The sequence below is a fragment of the Pteropus medius genome, unplaced genomic scaffold (assembly GCF_902729225.1).
Source record: "Pteropus medius unplaced genomic scaffold, Ma_sr-lr_union100, whole genome shotgun sequence".
Classification (NCBI taxonomy): domain Eukaryota; kingdom Metazoa; phylum Chordata; class Mammalia; order Chiroptera; family Pteropodidae; genus Pteropus; species Pteropus medius.
In genome coordinates this window covers 22,833,460-22,851,647 of record NW_024344378.1, presented here as the reverse complement: position 1 = coordinate 22,851,647, position 18,188 = coordinate 22,833,460, and the positions used below count along the sequence as shown (strand labels likewise).

General features: G+C 34.2%; 1 protein-coding gene across 5 annotated transcripts in view; it reads right to left on the bottom strand.

Annotated features, from left to right (window-relative positions):
* The window catches only part of ARHGAP19 (Rho GTPase activating protein 19), a 51,157-nt gene that overhangs the window by 12,304 nt on the left and 20,665 nt on the right, over positions 1-18,188 (bottom strand). For all 5 annotated transcript variants that reach the window (XR_005654711.1, XM_039871631.1, XM_039871630.1 and 2 more), the window contains exons 4-9: positions 16,743-16,952; positions 14,331-14,557; positions 12,553-12,639; positions 6,678-6,743; positions 5,285-5,476; positions 2,645-2,743 (exon numbers count right to left, since the gene is read on the bottom strand). Coding sequence is in view for 4 of the 5 variants with exons in the window: in XM_039871631.1 (XP_039727565.1) it covers positions 2,645-2,743; positions 5,285-5,476; positions 6,678-6,743; positions 12,553-12,639; positions 14,331-14,557; positions 16,743-16,952 (881 nt within the window). In the remaining variant the exon portion in view is untranslated. The remainder of the gene's footprint in view (positions 1-2,644; positions 2,744-5,284; positions 5,477-6,677; positions 6,744-12,552; positions 12,640-14,330; positions 14,558-16,742; positions 16,953-18,188) is intronic.

The following is an 18,188-nucleotide window of genomic DNA, read 5'->3' as shown; positions in this document are numbered from 1 at the left end:
TAAAATAGCAAGATAGAAATCAAATAGCTAAAACACAGAAATGCCAGAAAAATAAGACTAGTACATTGAATGACTCCTTTCAGAAGTCAGTTATCACCTCGGAATAAGCTAAATTAGGGATGTCGGAAGCCACAGGACTGGCTATAAAACCTCCAATCAACTTTTCAAAAGACGTTTTATTACTCTATTATTATTGAGCAGAAACCTACATCTATTATTAGCTCAAAAATCTCTTCATTTATAATGAAAAGTTTATCCTCGGTTTTATAAAACTTGCTAACATTGTGTTTAAAATTGTTGTTCTATTTTATCCTGATAGAATTATAAGCTCTTTTATAACTCTAAAGTTCTAAATTCTCTCTCAGTAAAGAAGTGGGCAGCTGATAACAGAAGACAATATATTTACATTTCAAGCAACAATTAGCAATATATCTACAACCAACTGCAGAAGAGCTCACTATGAAGAGAAAACAATACTCATCTAACTTCAGTTAAAGAAACATTGGTTTGACTAACACATAGAGAAACATGTCTTTGACTATAACTTTTCTTGTTATCAATCACCTCTATGACAGGGAAGTCAGAGGGAATGACAGACTTCCAAGTAAAATGAACCATGGACATTCATTTTACTTACTTGCCATATCTAATCAGGTAAATGTATCTCTAGGGTTCCAGCAGAGGGAATTTTTTTTCAATTGTGATAAAATACACATAAAATAAAATTTACCATTTTACTATTTTTAAGTGTACAGTTCAGTGGCATTGAGTAGTCACATTGTTGTGTAACCATCACCACCTTTCATCTCCAGAACTTTTCATCTTCCCAAACAGAAACACTGTGCCCAATAAACAATAACTCCAATTCCTCCTACACTCCTAATTCCTGACAACCATTCCACTTTCTCTATGAATTTGACTATTCTAGATACCTCATATAAGTGAAATAATACAATATTTGTTCATTTGTGGCTGGCTTATTACACTTAGCATAATGTTTTCAAGTTTCATCCATGTTGCAGCATATGTCAGAATTTCCTTCCTTCTCAAAGCTGAATATTCCATCGTATATATGTATATGTCACATTGTTTTTTATCCACCAGAGAACACTTGAGTGGCTTCTACTTTTTGACTATTGTAAATAATACTGCTACAAACATGGGTGTAAAAACATGTTCGTGTCTCTGAGGGTTATATACTCAGAAGAATTGCTGGATCATACAGTAATTCTATTTTTAATTTTCTGAGGAACTGCCATACTGTTTTCCATAGTAGTTATACCATTTTTCATCCCCACCAACAATGCACAAGGCTTCCAATTTCTCCACATCTTCACTAAAACTTATTTTTTGTTTTTGTGAGAGTAGCCATCCTAGTGGGTAAATTGGTATTTCACTGTAGTTTTGATTAGCATTTCTCTAATGATAAGTGATACCGAGCATCTTTTTATGTGTTCATTGGCCATTTGTATATCTTCTTCCTAGAAATGTTGATTTAAGTCTTTTGGATATTTTTTAATTGGGTTTTGAATTGTTTCTTTGGAGTTTTTTTGCTACTGTAAGGTTTTTTTATATTCTGGATATTAGCCCTTAATCAGATATATATTTTACAAATATTTTCTCCCATTCTCTTTATTGCCTTTTCACTTTATTAATAGCAAAGGAAATTTTAATGTCAAGCAAACCTAATATCCCAGAGTCTACTGGCCCCAGTGGATCAGAATTGAGAGTGAATGCTAAACTTCTATTAATGACATTAACCATCAAAATTAGAGTTAGATGAAGTTGCAACTGCTAATAACTGCAGCTTAAATATATAAATATATATATATATTTATAGACATAAAAATATATATAAAAATTCTAAGCACAGAGTTCCTTAATGTTGCTGGATTTATAAATTTTAATAATCTTAAAATTACTTTAAAAAGGAAACCAGTAGAATACAGAATAGTGCAAATCTTTCTCCAAGTTAACCAGAACCTTGCCTTTGTTTCTTTATGCCTGGAAATTTGAATCCTATAATCAAGTTATCTACTGCCATCTGATGACAATATTCCTTAACTACAAGTTCAAATCGTCCGTGAAGACTGGTAAATTGAATCTACAAACATCGTGAAGGCAGCAACAGCACATAAGTGTATACTGTATTTGTTTTAAAACAAGACTTTTAACAAATTTGATACAAAGGAAGAGAACACACTGATCAAAATACTAAGCTCACAAAAATCTGAGTTACCTAAAACTCACTAGTTTTCTAACCATTTTTCAACAATTTTCCTAGACTGTCAAACTTCTCATTTCTCTAAACTTTAGCAAATTGCACAATGAAGTATGTAGCGCAAAGCAGGTCATGAAGCGAAAAGGACTCTCTAAACAGCTCAGGAATAAGGACCCTGTTCTCAGCCCCCGAAGAGGAAGATGGACCTTTATATCTTTTATTCCTCACTTCTACCATCATGGAGCCCCTTCTTTGGTTTGAAACACAGCAAAAATGCTTTGAAAAATAAAAGCTTTTCCAAATTCTATCCATTTCCCCTTACAAATGATCCCAAAGAATGGAAGAAAACTTCATGCATAAGAAAAGTCAAACTGTTCAATCTTCTCACAGTCGATGCTGAAAACGACAGCACAGCATACCTACCTTAATAAGGCCACTGAAGGAACGTGAACGGGCCCTCTTCTGTACCCGGGGAGTAGAAGGTTCTCGCCCTGGTGTCTGGGTCACAGATTGCTTATTAAACTAAAATAAAACAGAGAGAACATTTTGTTAATATTTTCCCATCAAGAGATAGCATTCTGTGACAACTAATAGAATAGCTAAGTATAAATAACCAGAAAAGTCCAGGAAGAAGTGAGTCTGTACATATATGGAGTAGTAGGTTGGCAAGCAAATCACAAAGGCTGAAATGATGCTGCTAAAAATAAGTCAAAATTTATTATATTAGTTTGAGGGCTAATTAAGTTAAATAGTACACACCAAAAACAAACAAACAAACCAATTGGAATCAGATAATGCTTCCAGAATTAGCTCTACCAGTTTATAGCAAATATAGAGGACTGAGGAACATCTTAAATAACACCATAGGGATGCAATCAGCAAAATCCAGACTATAGGAGACAACCTGGTTTCTTTCACAAATAAACTGCAGGGGGCAGGGAAAGAAAGAATGTGTGTATGTGTGTTAAATGCAGTGTGGTATTCTGGATTGGATCCCAGAATAGAAAAACTAGTAAACTCTGAATAAAGTCTGTAGGGTTATGTACCATCTGTTAATGTCTTAGTTTTGACAATGTGAACTTTAGAAGGATCTGGGTGAAGGGGATGTGGGAATTCTCTGTACTATCTTTGCAGTTTTCCTCTAAATATAAATTATTTCAAATTTAAGAAGTTTATTCAAAGAAACTGGTAATTTTTTAGAGAGAGGGAAAGGGAAGGGACCTACTATTAAAAGGGACATAGTAGATGTATCAACAAAAAAATGCATACCTGTTGGTCATACCACTTGTAGAAAAAATCTGCAATGAAAATACTTATAACAAAAATGTATAAATTAAAAAATGACCCAATTTCCTCAATATGTCCAATAAAAGGTAAGCTGCATATACATTAGGTTATATATGAGATATATGCAGTGATTAAAATGTTTACTGGCTTTTAATGACATGAAAAATGTTCATGATATAATTTTAAATGAAGAGCAGGAAATAAAAAACTAAATATATATTACGATCTCGATTAAGCAAAAAAAAAAAATGTGAAATACATAGTCATGAAAAAAAAAAACACCAGAAGGAAATACTTCAAAATGTTATCGGTGGTTATCTCCGACTTACAGGTGGTTTTTATTTTCTTCTTTACATTCTTCTGGAGGTTTAAATGTTTCTGTAGTGAGTATTCATTTATTTTTATAATCATGAAGAAAAAAATTAGGAAATAGTAAAATTATAGTTTCTTTGAAAAGAAATGGGTAGTATTTTTAATGTATGCAAGGAATTTACAAGCGTGCATGAGAAAATGCTTATGCTGTAATGTTTTTTGAAAAGGGAGCAATAAAATAAAGTATATGGTATAATCATAACTATGTAAAAATATATCCATAGAAAAAGACTGAAAAAAATAGCCAAAATCTAAACACTAGTTGAATGGTTTGTTTTCTTCTTATCCTTCTCTATAATTTCCTATTTTTCTAAAAAGGTGCAAAAATAATGTTAAGATTTTTTCTTTTGTATTATCTTTAACCCTCAGTGTTCTTGTAAGTCATTATACTTGTCCTACCTGAATTGCTATCTTAGTTTCCACCAAGAATTAAATCACTACACTGCTTTGAATCTATAATTCTCAGCCAACACCCTTCAAAATTCCAGTCATAGCACAATTTGCTAGATGTCAAAGTAACTTCAAAGAGAGTGACACAAAACTTCTCTTAAAGAGTTTTGTCAATTGTTAAGAACCGCTCAGTTCAACATTTTCTGAGCACTTGTTCATGTCTGGCCCTATGCTTGAGCTTAGGTATAAAAAAATAAAAACACAGACCCTTCCCTCAAGACAGTCCCAATTGAATACATAGTCAAGAGACTGACCTTGCCTGATCAGCTAAAATTCAAGAGGGACTGAGACAAAATTAATTTCTTGAGAAAGAAACTAACCAAGTCATCTGGATTTACTTAAGCTACATTTTGAGTCTCAAAATGGGAAATAAGCGATCTCCCTTAGCTCCAAAATAAACAAACTTTGTCTAGAATTCTTATTTCTAGTATCAGACTGGGCCCTTGACTGTTTTCTAACCGCAAACAACTCACTAATCAGAGCTACCACTTTTACTCTGCTATGCCAGCCACTTTACATAGATTCTCGCTAATCTTTATAACCATGAAACATGGGCATTACAATTACCATTTTACAAACAAGAAAACTGAAATTCAGAAAGATTAAGTTATTTGCCAAAAAAATCTGAAGGGTTTAAACTTTGAAACAATATATTGTGACTGCTGGTTCTCTCTCAGCAAACTTGGTACATGACCAAACCAGAGAAATTCTAATTACACTTGGATCCTTCTGTTTAACTCTAGAAATCCAAAAGCCTCCACTCCTTTCTCTAATGGGGCAGGAAAACAGAGATCACACTGAGGTTCCGTAGACCAGCTTGCATTCTTGGCTGAGCTGAAGCTTGGGCCAAGAAGAGCCAAGAATTAAATGAGATTTGTAGCAATACTCCCTAGTGATTCTACAACCCTGACCACATTCCTAAAGCCCCATCATTGTTTCCCTGCCTTCAGCCACCTGTCTGATAAGCTGTTTCTTCTTTGCTGACTCTGGCATATTATGAACATGTTGAAACAGCTCTCTTAGTGCCTCTTCCGTACGCTGCTGGGTCTCCTCCTGATGAGAGCAGGAATCTACCCGGTTCCATTTCCAAGATTTTGCCAGTTGGAAGGACTTAGTATGACATGAAGCTGTCAGATCAAGATCATCCTAGAGAAAAATTTAAAAGAAAAGTAAATTAATATATCCCTACCACTTTTGTTTTCAGGTTCCCACAATCCTAGAACAAAAAGAGGAGTGAAAGAGTGGGGAACCTGGTATATTCTTATACCCGGGAATGAGAAAAATCTAAAAGCTAAAAGAAACCTATAATTATAGATTATAATAATAGCCCACTTCCATGACCTGCCCAGAGAACCTAAATTCATTTAGAATATTGCCACCAAAAGTTATATTTACATAAGAGTTCAGTTTTCAAAGCATCTTTTAACCTCATGCAATTTTCGCTGCTACCCTATGAAATAAACAGAGAAAGTATCATCATTCCCATTTAATAGAAAAAAATTAAAGTGATAAGTTTAAACTCTAGATACTAAAGTGATACACTCATCTTAGAGCCAAGTGCTGGTGTTCTTTCCCATGTAGGACATTATGTGACAACTACTTGGCAGTAGTAGTGGAACAAAAACAACTCTCTAAGAAAGACCACATCCCAGTTAAACTAGTTGAAATCAAATACTGTTTTCCTGGTTATACCAAGTATTTGCTAAATGAGAGGTAGAAACAAACAAGAACAGAAAAAATAGTATAAGACAACAGCTTAAGTTTCTAACCAAGACGGACTAAAGAGAAATCATCAAAAAGTACTTGTAAAATTTTTTAAACTTCTCACTTTTAAAGCCCAGTAATCATATATAATCTTGTTAATAAACATCACACATTTGCTTTCTAAGCTCATTTGGTCTCAAGTCTTTTAGCTATTTGATAGTGCTACCTTACTGCTGAACCTGAAATAAAAATGCATTACATAAAATTGTACTTTTATTACTTTTAAAAATATTTAATACATTTGCTATTTGCAGATTGTTTATATCACATGCTACAAGAACACACACGGGCTTTATTAAAAACCATCACTATGCCATCACTCATATGCAGAGGATACCATCCACCAGTGGAGCACCTTCGAAAGCAGACATAAAGACCATATGTCAGGGCATTTCTATTTCAACATATAACTTTCTTCTCAGTCTTTTTCCTTATCTCAAAATTACTAGATAATTTTGAACTATAATATTAAAAACATTTTATTTTCCATGGCTTTACTTTAATTTCAGACTTTGTTTCAAAACTTCACTGATTTTAATTAACTTTCTCCTTGTTTGGGCTAAGAGCAATTTCCTATTCTTACCTTTGATGCTTGAGTTCTGGAGCCCAAATAGTGCAATCTGGCACATTCCCGAACATAAGCAGGAGCCTGGGCAGGTTATAAAAGAAAACCAAGACCAAATAATTGGTAGTATCCAAAATTCTTTCAAGACACAAAGACAGTGGTTCTCAAAATGATCTGATTGACAGATTACTTTGGAAAAAAAAGATCTTCAAAATGCCCTATTCTATAGCTTCCACCAAAAAGATAATCTCAACAAATCTGATGGGAAAACTGTTTGTGAGAAGACACCACTATAGTTGTTGCTATTCTGAGAATCAAATATGGCATGTATGTACTCAATGAACCAGAAACAAAATATAGATATCTAGTAATGTTTATAATTGACAAAAACCACCCCCAAAATTCTTACAAATTACAAGTGGTAATATTTATTTTAGAATCATTGTATAGAAAATACCATTTAGAATTACTATGGGGTAAAGACAGACAAGGAAGAATTTAGCTTACTGCTACATTGCCCAAGTGACAAGTACTCTGTACAGTCCTAGTAGAAGTATAAAATAATATAAGTACTATGGAAGAATTTGGCAACATCTAAGAAAATTACATTTGCATTTACCCTTTAACTGAGAAATCTCAGTTCTGCAAATCTATCCTGAAGATATAACTCCAGAAACATAAAATGCACTTAGATAAAACTAATCAAAAGACTGGACCCAGCCTCAAATGTTTATTAATAGCAGACTCGTGGAATGAATTTTTATACAACCATACAATGCAGTACTATGCAATCATTAAAAATGAAAGAAAGAAGGGAAGGAGGGAGGGAGGGAAGAAGAGAGGGAGGGAAGGAAGGAGGAAAAACTCAAAAACTAATGGAGTTTTGTCAAAAAGACTCAGCAGGAACTGGCTTGCAGAAACAATCACTGGCCAAACTGGGACAATCTGAATATCAAAATTAGTACCAAAATTGAAGAACACTTTAAATAACTAAAGATCCATGAGTCTATAGACACACTCGGAAAAAGAGAGAATGAGAAAGAGAAAAGGAAAGCTCTTCTCCGAAGAGCTAATAAAGATTAAATAACAGAATTAGAAACATCACTATTTTTAATACCCAGTGTAATCATAGATTCCAGCAGGATTATCAATAGATGCTAAAATTATCATAATATTACACAATCTCCCTGCAGGTTACCCACTGTTGCAAATGAAAAAAAAAAAAATGTACCTTTATAACTGAGATATGTGGCGGCTAGCAAAATTAGCATCACTAAGAGTGAGACAATTCTGTGCCTCCTAATGTGATCCAATATGATGCCATATGATATACACAAACAACACCTATGAAGTATCTTTGCCAAAATTGCTTAACCTGAATCTAATCAAGCCTCTAAACCTAACTTGCAGTTTACAGGAACTATATAGAGGGGCATACAGGAACAAGTTAAATGACTTTGAGAAGACAATAAGACAAATTCAGAATGTGTAATATTTTATAACACAGTTGGTCTGAATGCTTCAACAAATCAATGACATGAAGAAAAAGCATGATTGTTCCAGATTAAAAGTGACATAATAATCAAAACAATACATAAACCTCAACTAGCTTATGATTAAAAAAAAAAAAGCAGCTATCAAATACATTCTTACAGCAATTGAAGAAATTTGAATTTGTACTGAATATTAGCTGATATTAAATTCTTGTTAATTATCTTAAATGTGATAATGGTATTATGATTTTTAGAATATTCTTATTCTTAGGAGATGCATATTAAGTATTTAGGGTAAAGTGTCATGATGTCTGCAATTTACTGTCACTGGTTCAACCAAAAAAAAAGTATAACTATATACAGAGAGATAAAACTGAACGTTTGCTGAATCTGAGGGATAATTATATGAGTATTCACTGTTTTACTCTTTGTACTTTTCTCTACATTTAAAGTTTTTCATAATAAAGTTTTAACAAGAATCTTATGACAAAGACATTATGATATCTATAGTTTAATTTTTAACTTGAAAAAATATAAAGCACAGCTCAAGATCATAAGTAATTTCCTTCAAACAAGAATATGACAGAAGCCACACCACAGCTTCACCTTCGTCTTGTTTGCACACACTAGAGAGACTCTGCTGCTGGCCTTGAAGAATTAAGCTGCTATGATATGAGTGAAGAAACAAACTGAAGGAAAAACAAATTAAAAGGAACCAGAACTAGCCAGAGCAACTAGGCAAGAAATATAAGTAAAAGACACTCAAATTGAAAAGGAAGAAGTAAAATTATATCTGTTCACAGATGATATAATCTTATATGTAGAAAGCCCTATGGATTTCGCAGTAAATTATTAGAACAAATTCATCAAAGTAGCAAGATACAAAGTCAATGTTCAAAAATTGGTTAAATATATAATAAACAACACGAAAAGGAAATTAATAAGACAATTCCATTTACAATAGCCTCAAAAAGAATAAAATACTTATGAATTAACTTAACCAAAGCAGAGAAAGATTTATATAATGAAAACTATAAAACATTGCTGAAAAAAATTAAAGACATAAATAAATGGATAGACATTCCATATGCATTGATTGAAAGACAATATTGTTAAGATGTCAATACTACCCTAAGTAATCTACAGGTTCAATATAAACCCTATCAAAATCCCAGTGATGGTTTTTGCAGAAACAGAAAAAGTCATCCTAAAATTCATACGGAATCTCAAGGTATCCCAGATAGCCAACTAATTTGAAAAAGAACAAAGCTGAAGGACTCCTATTTCCTAATTTCAAAATTTACTACAAAGCTTTAGTAATTAAACATTGAAGAAATACATGAAGACAAACATAAGACCAATGGAAGGGAATTGAGTCCAGAAAGAAATCTTCACTCATATGGTCAAATGATTTTTAACAAGGGTACCAAGATTATACAATGGGGAAAGGACAGTCTTTTCAACAAATGGTGCTAGAAAAACTGGTTATCCACATACAAAAGAATGAAGTCAGACCCTTACCTAACACTATATATAAAAATTAACTCCAAATGGATTCATAACTTAAACTTAAGACCTGAAATTATAAAACTCTGAGGAGAAAGCAAAGGACAAAAGCTTCACAACACTGAATTTGGCAATGATTTCTTCCATCTGGCACCAAAGGCACAGGCAACAAAAGAAAAAAGAGACAAAAGGGACTTGATGAAAATTTGTAAATTTTGTGCATCAAGACACTATCAACGATTGGGGGTGGGGTGAGTATTTAATGGGGACAGACAGTCAATTTGGAAAGATAGAAAGTTCTGGAGATGATGGTGGTAACAGCTGCACAATACTGAATGTAATGCCACTGAATTACACATTTAACAATGGTTAACATTATTTAAAAAAAAAAAGACGCTGTTAACAGAATAAAATGGCAACCCATAGAATGAGAGGAAATATTTGCGTATCACATATCTGAAAAGGGATTAATATCCAGAATATATAAAGAGCTAAAATTCAACAACAATAAAACAAAAAATCTAATTAAAAAATGAGCCAAAGACTTGTATAGCCATTTCTTCAAAGGTAATATACAAATAGGCAGCAAGCACATGAAAAGATACTCAACATCACTAATCATTAGGGAATACAAATCAAAACTACAATGAGATACCACTTTATACCCAGTAGCATAGGATGGATGGATGGATGATAGATAGATAGATAGATAGATAGATAGATAGATAGATAGATAGATAGAAAGCAGGAAATAATAACAAGTGTTGGTGAGGATGTGAAGAAATGGGAGCCCTTATGCACTTCTGATGATAATATAAGATGGTAGCTACTATGAAAAACAGTATGGCAATTCTTCAAAAACTTAAAAATAGAATTCCCAAAAGAATTAAAGCCAGAGTCTCAAAAAGATATTTGTTTTTCAGTATGGAGGTTCCTCAAAAAACTAAGAATTGATCTACCATACAATCCAGCAATCCCTCTACTGGGTATTTACCCCAAAGACTTAAAAAATCATATCCATAAAGATATTTGCACACCAATGTTCATAGCAACATTATTCACAGTGGCCAGGACATGGAAGCAACCAAAGTGTCCTACAATAGATGACTGGCTAAAGAAGCTGTGGTACATATATACAATGGAATATTACTCAGCCATAAGAAGAGATGAAATATTGCCATTTGCGACAACATGGATGGACTTCAAGATAATCATGCTAAGTGAAATAAGCCAGACAGAAAAAGTTGAAAATCACATATCACTTATATGTAGGATATAAACCTAAAAGCAACAAAGGAATAGGACAAACAAACAGAGACTCATGGACATGGACTATAGACTAGTGGTTACCAGAGGGTAGGGAGTGGGGGAGGAGAGGGGAGATGGGGTAAAGGGGGTCAAATTTAGAGGGGTAGGAGGAGGGTGAAGTGGGTAAAGGAGATCAAATATACTGTAGCTGAAGGAAACTGGACTTTGGGTGGTAAATACACAATAGAATATACAGATGTTAAATTATAATGTACACCTGAAAATTATATAATTGTATTAACCAATGTTATCCCAATAAATTTAATTAAAAAAAAGAGATTTGTTTTTAAAGATAACACATGTTCATAGTAACATTATTCACAAGAGCTAAAACATGAAAGCAACCCAAGTGTCGATGGATGAATGGATAAGCAAAATGTTGTATAGACACAAAATGGAATATCATTCAGCCCTAAAAAGGAAGGAAATTCTGACATATGCTACAACATGGATGAACCTTGAAAACATTAAGGTGAAATAAGCCAATCACAAAAGGCAAATTCTGTATGATTCCATTTATATGAAGTATTTAAGAGCAGTCAAAAATCATGAGAAAGAAAGCAGAATGGTAGCTGCTGGGGCCAACGGGGAAAGGAAAATGGAGAGTTATTGTTTAATATGTATAGACTTTCAATCTTGCAAAATGAAGAGTTCTGGAGATGGATGATGGTGATCACTGCACAACAATATGAATGTTATTAATGCCACTGAACACTTAAAAATGGTTAAGATGGTAAAGTTTGTCATGTGTATTTTACCGCAACACAAAAAAAATTTGAAGGGAAAAAAAAAGGAACCAGACCTGGATGGCCTTAAAACTTCTCAGCCTTTCCAGATGGCAAAAGATACTAAGATTAAGAAATTCACTATGAGGAAAGGACACTCTAATGAAAAGGCCAAGGGTATAACTGTGCAACATTTTGCTAAAATCTTACAAACACCAATAGGTCAGAATATCCAGTCATACAAAAGGCCCTTTCAAGAGAGTAAAGGTATGTCTCACATATCTTTTCAATCAAACCAGAGGGCACCTAGGAAGCGTAAAGGTATGTATGGTTCCTTAGCCTTCTCAGCAGGAGATCAGGTAGAGAAGGGGCTTATCTTCAAAATATTTGTATATGTGGCTTTTGTCTAATGGAGTGAATCCCACTGAAATCCACAGAAGACCCACAAAGTTCGTGAGAAAATTATGTTGGCAGAAACATTGCTAAGTTTAGACTAAAAACAACAGACAGTACAAAATGAAAGGAGGCTGTCAGACCCTCAAAAGTCTACTGGCAGGAAGCAGACAGGATAAAACTACTCAGCAGCCAACATATATTGCCTTTCATGAAAAAGGAAGGATAACCCAGATGGTGAAGCCAATTACTCAGGGAGGCACAGCGCTACTCAGCTTCCAGGTACTTTCCTATATTCCTCTCCACCTTGGTTGTTCCCTCTGGGTTTGCCATTGTCTAATCTGCTTCCCAGTCTCAGTCAAGGGCCTTTCTTATCTAGTCATCAGTCATCTCTACAGCCCTGCTTAGGATCCTACCTTGTTCCATTCTCCTGGTCCAATTATCCCCCAAATCCCATCCCTTACCTACCTTAAAAAGTTTCTGGGAGTGTTTAATCATAAAAGCCATCCCGTTGTTTAACTTTGTGATATTCTCTTGAAGGTCATTTGCAGTGACCTATTCAGAGGAAAAGAAACCAAAAAAGAGAAATTAAGAGCTGAAAAATGGAAGGCAGACACTCCATTTACTTACCAACAAGCTTATTCTTTAAAAGGTATGATATCAAGTTTCTGTCCCTAACAAAGGTGCCTCTCATACAATGTTTAATTCTAGAAAGGCTTTTTGGTTCAGCAGATTTCCAGTGGAATGACATGATCTAGGGAGAACCATGTGTCCCTGAAGTGATCAGGAAATCCTTGAGAACCAGTCTTCATTTCCTAATTGTTTGAGAATTAGACATGTAAGCAGAGTTGTTTAAGATCTAGTCTGGGAAAAGACTAAAGAAGAACAGAATCTGTACCAACTGCCAAGGACATTGCCTCTTCAGAGAAATAGGAGTTTCTACAAAGATGAAAGAGAACTGTCACTACTAATTGATACCAAAGGTGACGTCTGTTTCTTAAAAACACAAACGGTCATTAATTCCATTCTCTTGTTTCTCCTGCCTCTTTTTAAGTGCTTCAGCATCTCTATTATCCCAAAGCCCTCATCCTCAACATGTATCTTTATTAATTTTTGCTTTTACTATGACCTCTTAAATATTTCCCTTTATAGGCAGAATATTCACTTCTTTTCACAGTCTCTCTTAGCTGGATCTAAAATCCTTGCATTATGAAGTTTGATCTCCTTAATAAGGACAAATGTTGGTGTGTCCTTCTCTTCTCACCACCCAACCATCCATTCCACCCTCTAACCCTCATCCCCACCACCCACCACCCTTTCTCTGGGTAGAGGCTCTTCCTGACTCAGAACTTTATATTATTTTTTCATGAGTTACTTGTTATGTAAAATGTACTACATAACCTCTCTCCTTTACCTTCCTTTTCTCATTTCTTTTAATCCTCAAAACTTTTATAAGTCACCATATCCTATCTATTTCTATTATCTTTCCAGCTACCTTGTCAGGTAAACAACAAAGGCACTATTATGCCCAGTTTACAGAGGAGGAGCCTAAACATAGAAAGTGTAAAGAACACAGGTCACAGCTGGTTTGCAGCTTCCAACACAGGTATCTTGGCTCCCAATTCTATCAGACAGTAAAATCTATATTATGAATGGACAGGAACGTAAAACTATGTGCCTCCAGGTCAAGAATTAGTTCAAGAATTTAGATAATTTATTTCTCATGTAAGTCACTGAGAAGGCCAGGCTTTTAGTAATAAGAAGCGCTTTCGGTTTTATCGAAAGAGAGACTATCTACAGGAAATAGAAAAGTTAAGACAAGGTAGGATTGTTCTATGTGTCATCTTATCTAAAAGCTTAGTGACATTATCCTGTAAGATCATATAGCTCTATCTAAATTAATACTGTGCAATCTTCAGAAATGAATTTTATTTCCTAAGATGGCTTTTGTGTTAAGAAAAAAATTCACATTGATCAGCCAAAATGACTATTTTTATTTAGCAGTTATAATTTTCCACTAAGACTTTCCACTAATAAATTGCCATTTAGGTTTATCAGAGATTGATTATAAGTGAGGTTAACAGGAATTGACCCCCTCAGATTTGATGACTCTTAAATGAACTAATAAAGTTAAGTTCCTAAACTTGTAAAGCTGAAGACTAGACCTTGGACCCTTGATAACCTGTCACAGGATGAGGCCCAGCCCAAGAAAACCTGCAGTCTTTGCTCTTCCCCTCAACACTCACATTTTTTGGCCACAGGACATGGGGTGCAAACATAAGGGCAAGGTTATAGGCAGACATCTTATTCTTGTCTTGTTTCTTTGCTGTTTGGTACAGGAGATCGAGCAACAACTTCAGCAAGTTACGATTGGGTGGAGGAAGAATGAGGAAGAGCAACTGAAGAGCCTCAATCTGCCGTTCCTTATCTGGTATATTGGTCTTGTTTCCTTTATCATCAAACTGCATCAAATCTTGAGGGCAATAGAGGTGATTGCAAAGGAAAGAGAAAATACAAGCAAGGAAAAAAAAAAAAATCAATGCTCTTACTATTATCCTCCCCTCAACTCCTACCAAAGAAAGACAAAAAAAAAGGAATCAGGCATAAACAGAGATACAGCAAAATACAATAACAAAATAATGTCAATATGATTCAATAATAAAAAGACGAAAACCTAATTAAAAATGGGGAAAATACTTGAATAAATATTCCTCTAAAGAAGATATACAAATGGCCAAGAAGCAATTATATATTCAGCACCATTAGTTATCAGGGAAAATATAAATCAAAACCACAATGAGACACTACTTCATATCCACTAGTATGACTATAATCAAAAAGACTGATCATAACAAGTGTTGACAAGAATACTGAGAATTAAACCCTCCTGCATTGCTGGTGAAATGTAAAATGGTACAACCACTTAGGAAAAACAGTTTGATAGTTCCTTGAAAAGTTAAACATAGAGTTACCATATGACCCAGCAATTTTCATTCCTAGGTGTACACCCAAGAGAAATAAAAATATGTCCACACATATCTTTAATAATTTCACCCCTTCACTTTTCCTCGCCCAGATAATTTACTGCTAAAATAAATATGAGAGTGAATTATGTCCTGATAACAGGATAATCTAGGCAGCTCCTCATGGAGTCAGAATCATTGTTTCTCCCCTAACAGACTACCTAGGTTTTCAATAAAAACAGTCCCCTAGACAACCAGACTTTCAAAGGACACCAATAACCATTTGGGTATAATTCATATAGACCTGAAAATGATTATAGCGCGTTGTTTAAACTGTTGAACTGCAATAAAAATACCAGGTGTAAGAAAGGCAGGTCATACATTCTAGAAACTATTCTTTGTTAATACAAAATTGAAAACAAAATTCTCTTCCAGTTATCAGCAAGGTGTATCAAATGCTACAACTCTGCCACACCTCAATATGATTTCAAAGAACAGTGACTCACAGGGTAGTGGAAGGCAGGATTTCAAATATTGCACTAAATTAACTCAATAGGAAAGCAAAAAGAAAAAGCATTCTTCATGTCAACCCTTATAAAAAGCTAAACCTATCCATATTTTCCATATCTTTTTCAAAGATTCAACAACTTTCTCTCCAAAATAATTATAAAATTATATAACATTCCAGTAATATTTACTCATTTGTATCATCTGGATTGTTACCAATAGTGCTAAAAAAAATCTAATCTTAGATTTTAAAAATTCAAACTTAGTTTTTTTAAGTAGTAAAAAATATTCAAAGGAAAAAAATCGCATATTCATTTTCCTTAAAATTAGAAGCAAGAGGAAAATGCTCAAGGGCAGAAAAAGAAGTAAATGCAGTATGGATTTTGATGTTGTGTACACTTAAGAGTCTATAGCAGCATAACAGCTATGCAATTTAAGAATGAATTCCCTATCACATAGGCATAAAGGAGAATGAAGAAACTATTTATGAGGAGAAAATGGAACATTCTCCAAGATACAGTAAGTAAAAAAAGCAAACCACAGAATCATGTATATAATAGCCTACCATTACATAAAAAAAGAGAAAATAAATATATGTAATTATTTGTAAGTATATAAAATGTCTTTGGAAGGATACATTAGAAATCACAGCATTGGTTGCCTCTAGGAAGAAAAACTGAGTGCTGGGGAACAAAGGTGGGAGAGAAGCTTTTCACTGTATACTCTTTTAAACCCTTTCAATTTCAACCATATGATTGTATTGCCTATTTAGAAAATAAATAAAATTATTTTTAAAAAATAAACTTCCAAGAGTAGAAATGATCTCAAATGACACATAATAACACTTAGCAAAACCTCAAACCAAGGCAAATGTACCAAACCTGTAAATAACTCAGGTATATGAATCAATCCAACAAAAAGCATACATTTATTGAGCAACTAAAATATTCAAAGCACTATGTGAGGATCCATCAGGGATATAAAAATAAATAAAACCCAGACTTTATCTTCAAAGGAACTAATTTAGCAAGAGAAACATTTGATTAATAAATCAAACTTACTGGCCAATATCTTTGAGTACTCAGAGAAGTCTAGAAATATCATGAAGTCTTAACCAATATTAGCAGAAGTATTGCTGTGGGTTAGTTGCAAACAATAGAAAATCTCCTTCTCACCTCCTATACTCACCAGCAATTTTCAGGTGTGCATGAAAATGTTTATGTGTCAGCAAGGGCTCAGGTAACTCTCCTAGAAACATCTTCAGCAAGGTGGCAACATCATTTGAGTGAAATTCCCCTGATTCCAAGTTAATATCAGTTCCATTATTGAGAGCGTCCCTTAAAATCTGCTGTCGGACACTATTCCCTGGTACTCTAAATAAGCCTTCTACTCGCAAATCTGTTTAGCAAGGAAGAAAACAGAGGGCATGCAAAAAGGAAGCAAAAAGAGAGAGGATGATTAAAATAAGTCATCCTACAGGCTACTTTACTCTTGTAACCTTAAAAAGATCCTGAAGGAAGTTTTTGTCTTTTTTCCCAGAGTCATTTAGAACCCACTAGATCCTGAGGAGACATATCTGAATATCCCTGAGTACTTGGAGATCTCCCAGAGAAGAGGTGGCCTGCCCAGGAGTCATTCAACCTCCTGAGGAACATCTAGGGACTGAATCTAATCTAAACAATTGAAATAAGCTTGAAAAATAAGTTGAAAGAAAAGCCAAATCTCCCTGAAGGTCCCTTCTCTTTAGCCATCTGAGACTTTGCCTGAAGGAGCTGAGTTGTCTGTGGAGGTTTGTTGCTCCTGTAAATGGTTTCCCAGCCCAAAATGAATCTAGAGTCTCTGCGTTGTCCCAGGAATTGTAATCTTAACCTGTCAGATCACCTTTCAGTCTCAGATTCCCAGAAGATTAGGGTCATCCCAACTAAACTATGCTTCCCTCCCAACTAAGCTAATCTAAGAAGACAAAAAGATGGGATGCATAGTTTTGGTTTGATCTGGAAGAAGTGTGAAAGTTCATGTTTTCAGCTTAGGTATGTATTTATCTTCATATAACTTCCTAATTGAGGAGACCAAGTTCAAATGCTTACCGGGCCAAGCAGATAACAGTAAATGAATTAATAGGAACCATAACAAACTGGAGAGCACATACTACACTCTAGTTAATTGTGTCTAAGTGGCAACAAGGTTCAAGGATGCTAAATCTTTCTATTATCTCAAGAAATTGAAAACCTGAACTTTCCCCATTTTAAAACACTGATAACTAATTCGATTTTTTAATTAATCATTTGCCAAACAAATAAAACATGAATACAGATGAATCAAGCCCTTCGGCTACTAGTTTACTACCTCTGCTTTAGCTCTTTGCACAGTGTCTCACATAGAATAAGCCATAAATAAGTATTTCTGCTGAATTTATCAAAGCATCATATAATGCCACACATTTCACATACACTCAGCTATGCCAAGCACTTAGAGCAAGGATATAACCAGCATACCAGCATGACTACTAAATAATGAACGGAATCAAGTAAAGAGTATATTTTAACTATAGAATTTTAGAGATGAAAAGTAACTTTGGTGATAAATCATTCTCCTTTGAGTAAATGTTGATTCTTTAGGGATAATTTTTCCAGA